This window comes from Sus scrofa, chromosome 13 (genome assembly GCF_054392235.1).
Source record: "Sus scrofa isolate SSC_HxYL_T2T_F1_AM1 chromosome 13, Sscrofa_HxYL_maternal_Yorkshire_Landrace_v2.0, whole genome shotgun sequence".
NCBI lineage: Eukaryota > Metazoa > Chordata > Mammalia > Artiodactyla > Suidae > Sus > Sus scrofa.
The window spans coordinates 175,424,873-175,437,426 of NC_139395.1; the positions used below are offsets into that span (position 1 = coordinate 175,424,873).

At 35.1% G+C, this 12,554-nt stretch overlaps 1 protein-coding gene across 1 annotated transcript; it reads right to left on the reverse strand.

The window, feature by feature from the left end:
* Positions 1 to 11,408: 11,408 nt before the first annotated feature.
* Positions 11,409 to 12,335, reverse strand: LOC146397780 (olfactory receptor 5K1-like). The gene has a single exon (XM_084987440.1). It carries the CDS (start codon positions 12,333 to 12,335, stop codon positions 11,409 to 11,411), a length of 927 nt encoding a protein of 308 aa, XP_084843566.1.
* Positions 12,336 to 12,554: the final 219 nt, after the last annotated feature.

Genomic DNA, 12,554 nt, shown 5'->3' on the forward strand with positions numbered 1-12,554 from the left:
TATGAGGTTTTATTTTTTTTATGTTTTGTATACAAACCTCTTATCAGATATATGATTTGCAAATATTTTCTCCCATTTGGGAGGTTGCCTTTTCATTTTTTGTTCATGGCTTCCTTGCTATGCAGAAGTTTTGTAGTTTAATGTAGTCCTACTTATTTATTTTTGCTTTTGTTGTCAAATCCAAAAAAAAATATCATGTCCAATATCAGGCAGGTGCTTACCACTGTTTTCTCTTGGAGTTTTATGGTTTCAAGTTTTGATTCTTTAAGCCATTTTTAGTTCTTTTTTGAGTGTGGTGTAAGATAGAGATCCCCTTTATTCTTTACTCTGTTGCTTTCTAATTTTCCCAGAACAACTTATTAAAGAGACCATGTTTTCCCTGTCTTAAAAATTTTTATGCTTTATTGTAAATTAATTGATCATGAATGCATGGGTTTGCTTCTGGACTCTGAATTCTTTTTCATTGATCTTTGTGGCTACTTTTATGCCATTATTGTGATTTTTTTTTTTTTTTTGCTATTTCTTGGACCGCTTCCGCAGCATGTGGAGATTCCCAGGCTAGGGGTCTAATCAGAGCCAGAGCCACCAGCCTATGCCAGAGCCACAGCAACTCGGGATCCGAGCCGCGTCTGCGACCTACACCACAGCTCATGGCAATGCCGGATCGTTAACCCACTGAGCAAGGGCAAGGATGGAACCCACAACCTCATGGTTCCTAGTCGGATTCGTTAACCACTGCACCACGACGGGAACTCCCATTATTGTGATTTTTTGATTACTCTAAGTTTGAATATAGTTTGTAATCAGGAAGCGTGATATATCCACCTTTGTTCTTTGTCAAGATTGCTTTGGATACTTGGTGTCCATTTGGTGCCATGCACATTTTATTATTGTCTATTTAAAAAAAAAATGCTGTTGGAATTTTGATGGTGATTGCGTTAGTCTGAAGATTGCTATGGGTCATGGATATTTCAACAATATTACTACTTCTGATCCATAACTATGGGCATTTTCCATTCATTTTTGTCTTCTTTAACACTTCTCATCATTTTTTTTTTTTATAGTTTCCAGTTCACAAGCCGTTCACCTACTTGCTTGTAATTTCTTTCTGGGTATTTGATCCTATGTATTGTGTGATACAAGTGTAAGTAAGATTTTTTCTTAATTTTTCATTCTTCTAGTCTGTTGATAGTGTATAGACATTCACCTGATTTTTCTATATTGATTTTGTATCCCACAACTCTACTGAATTTGCTTATTGCTTCAAATATCTTTTTTGGAGTCTCTAGTGTTTTCTATATAAAATATCATGCTATCTACAAACAGTGTAGACAAATAACGACATTTTTGCTACTGCCTTTCAAGTTGGATATCTTCATTTTTTTTCTTTTTTTTTCAAATTTTTTTTTTAATTTTCCCACTGTACAGCAAGGGGGTCAGGTTATCCTTACATGTATACATTGCAATTACAGTTTTTCCCCCCCACTTTCTTCTGTTGCAACATGAGTTTCTAGACATAGGTCTCAATGCTATTCAGCAGGATCTCCTTGTAAATCTATTCTAAGTTGTGTCTGATAAGCCCAAGCTCCCGATCCATCCCACTCCCTCCCCCTCCCATCAGGCAACCACAAGTCTCTTCTCCAATTCCATGATTTTCTTTTCTGAGGAGATGTTCATTTGTGCTGGATATTAGATTCCAGTTATAAGTGATATCATATGGTATTTGCCTTTGTCTTTCTGGCTCATTTCACTCAGGATGAGATTCTCTAGTTCCATCCATGTTGCTGCAAATGGCATTATGTCATCCTTTTTTATGGCTGAGTAGTATTCCATTGTGTATATATACCACCTCTTCTGAATCCAGTCATCTGTTGATGGACATTTGGATTGTTTCCATGTCCTGGCTATTGTGAATAGTGCTGCAATGAACATGCGGGTGCATGTGTCTCTTTTAAGTAGAGCTTTGTCCGGATATATGCCCAAGAGTGGGATTGTGGGGTCATATGGAAGTTCTATGTATAGATTTCTAAGGTATCTCCAGACTGTTCTCCATAGTGGTTGTACCAGTTTACATTCCCACCAGCAGTGCAGGAGGGTTCCCTTTTCTCCACAGCCCCTCCAGCACTTGTTATTTGTGGATTTATTAATGATGGCCATTCTGACTGGTGTGAGGTGGTAGCTCATGGTAGTTTTGATTTGCATTTCTCTTATAATCAGCGATGTTGAGCATTTTTTCATGTGTTTGTTGGTCATCTGTATATCTTCTTTGGAGAAATGTCTATTCAGGTCTTTTGCCCATTTTTCCATTGATTGATTGGTTTTTTTGCTGTTGAGTTGTATAAGTTGCTTATATATTCTAGAGATTAAGCCCTTGTCAGTTGCATCATTTGAAACTGTTTTCTCCCATTCTGTAAGTTGTCTCTTTGTTTTCTTTTTGGATTCCTTTGCTGTGCAAAAGCTTTTCAGTTTGATGAGGTCCCATGGGTTTATTTTTGCTCTAAATTCTATTGCTTTGGGAGACTGACCTGAGAAAATATTCATGATGTTGATGTCAGAGAGTGTTTTGCCTATGTTTTCTTCCGGGAGTTTCATGGTGTCCCGTCATATATTTAAGTCTTTCAGCCATTTGGAGTTTATTTTGGTGCATGGTGTGAGGGTGTGTTCTAGTTTCATTGCTTTGCATGCAGCTGTCCAGGTTTCCCAGCAATGCTTGCTGAATAGACTTTCCTTTTCCCATTTTATGTTCTTGCCTCCTTTGTCAAAGATTAATTGACCATAGGTGTCAGGGTTTATTTCCGGATTCTCTATTCTGTTCCATTGGTCTGTCTGTCTGTTCTGATACCAGTACCACACTGTTTTGATGACTGTGGCTTTGTAGTATTTCTTGAAGTCTGGGAGAGTTATGCCTCCTGCTTGGTTTTTGTTTCTCAGGATTGCTTTGGCGATTCTGGGTTTTTTGTGGTTCCATGTAAATGTTTGGATTGTTTGTTCTAGTTCTGTGAAAAATGTCATGGGTAATTTGATAGGGATTGCATTGAATCTGTAGATTGCTTTGGGTAGTATGGCCATTTTCACAATATTGATTTTCCCAATCCAGGAACATGGAATATCTTTCCATTTCTTTACATCTTCTTTGATTTCTTTGATTAAGGTTTTATAGTTCTCGGCATATAGGTCCTTTACCTCTTTGGTCAGGTGTTTTCCGAGGTATTTGATTTTGTGAGGTACAATTTTAAAAGGTATCGTATTTTTGTATTCCTTTTCTAATATTTCATTGCTGGTATACAGAAATGCAACTGACTTCTGAATGTTAATCTTATATCCTGCCACTTTGCTGAATTTATTAATCAGTTCAAGAGTTTTGGGGTTGAGTCCTTAGGGTTTTCTAGGTATAGTATCATGTCATCTGCATACAGTGACAGTTTGATCTCTTCTCTTCCTATATGGATGCCTTTTATTTCTTTTGTTTGTCTAATTGCTGTGGCTAGGACTTCCAAAACGATGTTGAAGAGCAGTGGTGAGAGTGGGCATCCCTGTCTTGTTCCAGAGTTGAGTGAGAAGGCTTTCAGTTTTTCCCCATTGAGGATTATATTTGCTGTGGGTTTATCATAAATCGCTTTGATTATATTCAGGAATGTTCTCTCTATACCCACTTTGGTGAGGGTCTTGATCATGAATGGATGTTGAACTTTGTCAAATGCTTTTTCTGCGTCTATTGAGATGATCATATGATTTTTGACCTTTTTGTTGTTAATGTGGTGTATGATGGTGATTAATTTGCGTATGTTGAACCATCCTTGTGAACCTGGGATGAACCCAACCTGGTCATGGTGTATAATTTTTTTTGGTATGTTGTTGGATTTGGTTGGCTAAGATTTTGTTGAGAATTTTTGCATCTATATTCATCAATGATATTGGCCGATAGTTTTCTTTTTCTAAATCAGTTGCTAAGACTTCAGATACTGTCCTCATTAAAAGTGATCCTTATCTTGATCCTATTGACAGAGGAAAATCAGATTTTCATTGTTGGATATCATTTAGCTATGGACTTGTCTTATATTTATTACATTGAGATACTCTTCCTCTATACCCACTTTATTTAGTTTTTATCATAAATCGATGTTAAATTTTGTCAACTCCTTTCCCATGCATCTATTGAGGTGATTATATGATTTCTATCCTTTATTTTGTTAATGGAGCCTATCACATCGATTAGTTTTTGAATGTTGAGCCGTCATTGCACCCTTGGAATAAATTCTACTTGTCCATGGGATATGATCTTTTTAATATGTTGTTGAAGTCAGATTGCTAATCTCTTGTTGCAGAATTCTGCATCTATGATCATTGAGGATATTGTTCTGTTAAATCTTTCCTTGTGCAGTTATTGTCTAACTTTGGTATCAGAGTAATGCTGACCTTGTGAAATGAATTTGGATATTTTCCCACATCTATTTTTGGAAGAGTTTAAGAAGGATTGGTATTAATTCCTTTAGTTTTATTTTTACTTTTTAATGATTTTTAATTTTTCCATTATGGTTGGTTCTGTCAATTTCTAGTGTACAACAAAGTGACCCACTCACACACACACACACACATATATATATACACATTGTTTTTCTCACATTATCTTCCATCATGTTCCATCATAGGATAAATTTTTTAATCTTTGGAAGAATTCATCAGTTTAGCCATCGGTTTCTGGACTTTTGTTTCTTGGGTGGTTTTATGTTACTGATTCAGTGTCCTTCCTAACATTTACTCTGTTCAGATGTTCTATTTATTCATGATTCAGTCTTGGTGGTATGTATGTTTCTAGACATATATCCATTTCTTTTAGATTGCACATTTTGTTGCCCATTGTTTGTGTAATTTCTCATTCTGGTCTCTTCTAATCCTATGTATTTTGTAGTATCAGTTGTAAACTTCCCCTCTTTTATTTCTGATTTTATTTATATGAATTCTGTCTCTTTTTAAAAGTTTGTCAGATTTATCTTTTAAAAAAATAGGTATACTAATATTTTCTATGGTCTTTCTAGCTTTTATTTCATTTATTTCTACTGTAATTTTTATTTCCTCTACTTTTGGTAACCCTGATCTGTGTTCATTTTCTCTGGTTTCTTTTTGATACTAAAGGCTCATTTGTTTCTTTTTGATCTTTCTTGTTTCTTAGAGTAGCATTTATCACTGTGGACTTCCTTACTGGCACTGCTTTTTCTTTGTCCCAAAAGTGTAGTTCCAATTTTTGTAATATATTGCATTTCCATTTTCATTTGTCTTGAGGTAATTTTGTTTATATTTGATTTCTTCTTTCATACAATAGGTTTTTCATCAATAATTTGACAATAAACTTACCTCAAGAAAATGTAACGAACACTTACAACTTAATAAAGAAACAAATTATGCCATTATAAAAGGCAAATGATTCTGAATAGCCATTTCTCCAAAGAAGATATGTTCCAAAGTATACAAGATGCTTTATATTATTAGCCATTCAGGAAATCAATCTAAGCTACAATGAGAAACTACCTTGCATGAACTGTAATGGACATAATAAAAAACAAGACAATGACAAGTACTGCTGCTAATGTGGCAAAGTGGAACACTCAGGCACTGCTGTTGGGAATATACAAAGGAGCAGCTACTTTAGAAAGCAGCCTAGTAGTTCTTCAAATGACTAAATGTAAATTAGAATTTAGGATTAACATATTCTCACTACTATATATAAAATAGATAAGCAACAAGGACCGACTGTAGAGAACAGGGATTTATACTCAACAATTTGTAACAACCTGTGGGGGAAAAGAATCTGAAAAAATGATATTTATGTGTATATAACTGAATCACTTTTCTGAAACTAACACAGCATTGTAAATGAACTGTTCTTCAATTAAGAAAAATAAATTAAATTTAAAATAAAATAAAACATTTTGAAAAGGCTAAAAATAGATTTACCATTTGATCAAAGAACTCTGATGCTAGCTATAAACCCAAACTAATAAACATGTATTTACGTGTAAACACAAAGTTACATGAATTTTCAGAGCAGTGTTCTTTATATTTGACAAACTGATTCTAAAGTATGTATGGAAAGGCACAAAACTCAAATAGCCAACACAATAATGAAGAATAAAGTTGGAGGTCTCGAACTACTTTATTTCAAGACTTACTAGAGAATTACAGAAATCAAGATAGCATGGTAGTTCTCAAAGAATGGGCATGGGGTTGAAGAAAAGAGAATAAAGAGCCTAGACTAGCTCCATACAGTTATATTTGGTCTTTGACAAAGGAGCAAAGGCAATTGAGTAAATAATGGTCTTTTCATAAAACATGTGGTGAAACAAATTTATTTCTATATGCAAAATATCTAGACACAGGCTCTACACATTTTACACAAGTTAGCTAAAGTGGATTACAGATCAAAATGTAAAACTCAAAACTAGTTAAAACCTTCTAGGAGAGAACATGGGAGAGTATTTAGCTTGGATAACTGGGAACAATTTTTAATATGAATTTTTTTAGATGATACTAAATTTCTTGGTGATAATAATGACATTATGACCCTGAAGAAAATGTTCTTTTTAAATTTTTATTATTATTTTTGTCTTTTCTGGGGCCACACCCGTGGCATATGGAGGTTCCCAGGCTAGGGGTCTATTCAGAGCTGTAGCCACCAACCTATGCCAGAGACACAGCAATACAGGATCCAAGCTGTGTCTGAGACCTACACTCACAGCTTAAGGCAATGCCAGATCCTTAACCCACTGAGTTTAGGCCAGGGATTGAACCTGCAACCTCATGGTTCCTAGTCAGATTTGTTAACCACTGAGCCATGATGGGAACACTGAAATGTTCTTTTGATGTTTATGTAGAAGTAGTTATGGGTAAAGTGTCATAACATCATATCACATATATACACACATAATAAAGACAAACACACACATGAAGGAAATACACATTTGGGTACAGGCAAATGTGGTAAAGTAACAGTTGTTTAACACTGTTTAAAAAAATTAAGCTCAGTAACTGTGTAAATCAACTTTTCTGTAGGTTTGAAATTTTTCAAAATAAAATTAGAGGAAAATGTCACTGATTTTATTTTTCTTGTATCTCTTCCCTATATCTCTGCCCATTAACAACTTAGCTTTTTGAAAAGTAACCTCTCATGTTATTTTGACTTCTTTATGCTACCCATAGTATTACTTAGTTGATTTTTAAATTATTTTATTTTAATTAATTTATACTTTATAATTTTTAAATTTTATTTTATCAATTTTAAATTAAAAATTATTCTCTCAGGTTTCAATGGAATAATGATGTCCACTTTTCATGTTTATGATGAGACTTAAATAATGTAACACATGTAAAGCACTTAGCACAGTGTCCAGTGGATCTTAAGCCTTCAAGAATTGGTGATCATTTACCCTGCAGATTTCAGGTCTCCTCCCCTCCTCTACTGTGCTTTAGGTCTAAATTTCTAACCACCTTGAAGATGGTTCCATTTGAGTATTTTTATGCTACCTAGCAGATACCATATCTAGATTTGAACTCATCTTCCTGCTCATCATTTTTACAATTCACATGTTCTTTATGTTTATGTATATACTTTTGCATTGAGCAAAAATATTTCCATATACTCCCCCCGTGGGGGAAATATTTTAAAATCGTTCTTCAATAGATATGTTTAAATAATATTTTAAGAAATTTTTAAAGGTTACTATGGACTGACTATGAGAGTAATGCTGAGTGTTGAAGAAAGTCAACTCACAGAGCTAAGGAATAAAAATATGCATTGATGCTCACCTCTTTATCCCTCTCCTAGTGTCATACCCATTTCCAGAAACAGTGACTCTCCACATGCCATTATTCCTATTGAATTTTGCCCAGATATATACACCTTTTCTTCCTTTATTTAAAGCATAAGTTATACATAATGATACTTAATAAGCTAACTAAATGCTTCTCGCCATACTAATTTCCATTTTCTAGACTCTGGATAGATGCCTAGGAGTGGGATTGCTGGATCATTTGACTTAGTTATTAAGAACATGGACTCATAGACAGATAGTCTGAGCTTGATTCCTGAGCTACACCTTAATATTTCTTTGGACCAGTTATGAGAACTCTATATCCCTCATATTTTTAAGGTGGAGTCATAGGAAATTAAAGCTTAGTAATGAAAGTAAAAGTCTTAATAGACGTGCTGAATAGTTCAATGTATACTACTGAAAAGTTACTTGTAAGCTAAAGAATGTATGAGGATTAATTTAAAATGGGGTTAAAAAATGGGAGTTAGAGTAAGAGGCCTGGATATATCAGTTACTGATTATTATGTTGTAAATAAAGCATCTTTTCCAAACAAACTTAAACAATAAGATCTTTTGTTTAATACAACCAGAAGGAAGATTTATTCCAGTGGCTCTGGGTCTGTTTCTGTGTAATTCATTCAGCGATGCCCCCTTTCTTTGGACTTCACCTCCAGGTGAGTTTACCTCTTGATGGCAGATTGTATGTAGACTGTGCCTGAAATAATATCAATATGCAGAGGGGGAAGAATTGCCTATTTTGTGATCTCCTTTAAAATATAGGATCTATATTTCCCGGAAATACCCAGAAAATCACTTCTTTTGACTCACTGTCCCCAAATAAGTCACACATTCGTCCCTTAACAGACCTCTGGAATTAGATGTTGCCAAGGATGGGGATGAAAACAGTAGAGGCATACAGCTAAAATTGTGGTGCCCTTAGAAAATGGAAACAAAATCAAGGCATGTGAGTCTAAAAGCTAAAAATAGCTGCTAAATTAGAAGATAATACTGGATGTACAACATCCAGATAATTCAGAGCTTCTCAAACAGCTTTTTATCTATATTCCTTTTAGCCCATAAAATGTATTAGGAAGCTAAAGAGCTTCGTTTATGTGAATTATCTCTATCAGTATTTACAATATTAGAAATGAGAACCAAGAAAGTAAAACATGATTATTCATTTATTCATTTCAAACTAAAAACAACAAGCATGTTGCCCTTTTACTTTTATAATTATATTAAAAATTATTGAGGATGTGTTTACATGTATAACTGAGTTGTATTCTTGTATAGCAGAAATTACCACAATACAGTATTGGAACTATGCTTCAATAAAACTTTAGAAAATGAAAACAATTTTGAAAAGGAAGGTTTATTGAATGGCCAAATATGTCAGTCTTCATATTAAGTACTGATGATATCAAAACATTTATGACATGTTTGATATGAAAAGAAGATAGGTCTTCAGTATATTATCTAACAGGTTCAATTTGCTATGTAGTATATTCTCTCCTTTTAGAGTTTCAGGTCTCTTCATCTAATGTATGAATGACTGAAGTTGCTCTCCTTGCTTCAGGTCTCTTTACAATCAACTGCAAGATCAGGTTCCTAAAGTGTACACTCGTATTACTCTGCTCCAGAAAGATGCTAATGTTTGATGCTTCTAAGCTAGATTCAGATTTCTTAGGGCAGCCCTTAAGATTCTCAATAATCTGATCCTCTTCTGGTTTTTTTTCCTCTCACATTCACCACCAGCTCTCACCAATACTTTTGTCAGCTCTCTGACTCTGTCCCACAGTTCACCTCCCTGATCCCCATTCCCAGTGCCACACTCATTTCCATACCCATTGATTCTGGCCATACCCATTCCTGTTTTTCTCCAAATCTTAAACTTTTTCCCATGTCAAAGGCACAATTTCTTCTAATGCTACTCAAGAACTAAATGTCCCATGTGACAAAGATCTCCACTTTTTGAACGCCTAGGCATGTGGGGGAAAATGCAATACCGATTCAAATTCTAGCTCACTCCAGTGACCTGGATGAGCTTGGCCAAACTCCAAAATATTTCAAAGTATGAGATTTTTCTAAGGCAAATCATGAAAAGTAATTTCTAACTACTTGATAGGTTTAGTGTTTAAAATGTTTAGCTTAGTTACAGGCAGACAGTAGGTTCTCAGTGAATGAACTTTTTTCTTCTTTCACATTTGCACATGTGAGGATCAATACATATGTTTTGTTTAGCTCTTTCAATTTTTGCTATTTTCTACCTCATTAATGCTTGAACAGCACCACCAGCTCTTTGTTAATCCTATGCATGTGTCAATACTTTACATTGGACTCAATCCAGGTTCATGGTATTCCCAATGACAAGATATGCATGTAATACTATCACAGGGAAAAAAAAAGTCTTTTAAAAAATAGCTATGTTCATAAATTATAGTGTCAGACATAATGGACAATGACTCAAACTCCATGAAAATTTAACATGCATTCAGATATCTGTACAAATAGCATCATTTTCAATCGCAGATTGATAAATCACTAATGTATTCACATATTCTCTTTAGGAGAACTTGAGAGAAAATGGGCTAATGTAAATAGGAAAACATGCCTGATTAGAGAATGCATGCTCTGCTTGATTTCATAGTCAAATGCAATCTCTTGAACAAACTCAAATATGAGAATCAAATTTAAACATAGAGCATACCCTGTCACACACTGTTGTTTAAGAAGATATTAATTTAAGAACTTGGAATAGCTGAGTTTTTATGATTATGCTTTGAGATTCCAGAATATGGCCAATAGTATTAAATGGAGGTAATCTCCTATGTAGTGAATTCTATTCAAAGCATTTGTTCAATTTGTTGAAAATTACAACTCATACTCTGAAACTAATAGCTACTGCTGTAACTGAATACATCTTGACACAGTTTGTGACTCAGGAGTGATTTTTGTCTTTTTAGGCCCATGCCACAGCATATGGAGGTTCCCAGGCTAGAGTTCTAATCAGAGGTACAGACGCCGGCCTCTATCACAGCCACAGCAATGTGGAATCCGATCCATGTCTGCAGCCTACACCACAGCTCACAGCAATGCCAGATCCTTAACTCACTCAGCAAGGCCAGGGATTGAACCCACAGCCTCATGGATACCAGTCAGGTTCATTAACAATTGAGGCATGATGGGAACTCCAGCAGTAATTTTTACTTCACCCCTGATGGAACCTAGTAAATTTAATTTTGGAATACATTCTGTCAAAATCTCTCCAGCTGAAATGATGTATTTGAGTTATAGACTATCATGTTTTAGTAATACAACATTTTATAAAAATTGGCCATTTTCTACATTGTCAGTATTCTTTAACTTGGAAAATAAAGTTTTATCAAATTAAAATCAGGTGTCTAGCATTGGGAAGTATGTCTAGGCACTCATGATGGAGCATGATTATGTGAGAAAAAAGAATGTATACATATATGTGTAACTGGGTCACCATGCTCTACAGCAGACAATTGACAAAACGTTGTAAACTGGATATAATGGAAAAATAAAAATCATTGTGTATTTATATAAAAACATTTCACCTGGGATATCTGTTTCCGAATGTTATGACATCTTAATCATTTTTTTCGTGACATTGATTATTTCTTTATTTCTCAGACTGTAAATGAAAGGATTTACTAAGGGAATAACTAGAGTATAAAAAATAGCAAGGGGTAAATCTTTGTCTTCTTCGTTAACTGAATTTGGTCGAATGTACACGAAGAGAAGAGATCCATAGAAGATTGAGACAGAGAGAAAGTGGGACGCACAAGTAGATAAGGCTTTGCCTCTTCCCTTGTTGGATTTCATTGTGAAAATTGTGAAGAGGATGAAAAGGTATGAGATTATAACTATTGTAATAGTCAAGGTTTGAATCGACCCAGAAAAGATAAATATCATCAATTCATTGAAATAAGGGTCAACACAGGAGAGTCTGCATAATGGAAGAATATCACAAAAGAAGTGGTTGATTTGATGAGACCTACAGAAAGTTAACCTAAACAGAAATCCAACATGAATCATGGAGTGCAGGTTACCAGCTATGAAGGCTCCTGTGGTCATCTTAATGCAGAGTTTATTTGACATCGTGGTGTGGTACATCAGTGGGTTGCAGATGGCCACATAGCGATCAAAGGCCATTGCTGCCAAGAGAAAACAGTCTGCAGTTTCAGCTAGGCAGAGGAAATACCACTGTGCCATGCATTCGTAGAGGGAAATGATTCTGTCCTTAGAAAAGAAATTCTCTAGCATCTTTGGGGTGACGGCACAGGAACAACAGGAATCCATCAGAGCGAGGTTGCCCAGAAAGATGTACATTGGGGTTTGAAGATGACGCTCTGTACATATCAATGCCACCAGACCAAGGTTTCCCACCATGGTGATCAGATAGATTGCAAGGAACACGAGAAACAGAATGGTTCTCAATTCTGGGTGATCTGCAAATCCTGTGAGCACAAACTCTACTGTCAAGGATTGGTTATCCCCAGTCATCTCTACATTCATTGTCTGTTGAGGCAGGAATTATGGTTATACAAGATGGGCAGGGAGGATGTGGTTGGTGGGTACAAATTGTTACACTTGGGATATATGGGAATGGGACCCTATTTTACAGCACAGGAAACTGTTCATAATATGTCACCATATTGTACAATAGAATTTGTAGAAATATTGTAAACCACCTATAATTTAAAACTTATTTGTAATTTGAGT

Excerpts from the sequence above, each read along its gene's own strand:
- LOC146397780 (XM_084987440.1), bottom strand. The coding sequence starts at position 12,335 with ATGACTGGGGATAACCAATCCTTGACAGTAGAGTTTGTGCTCACAGGA.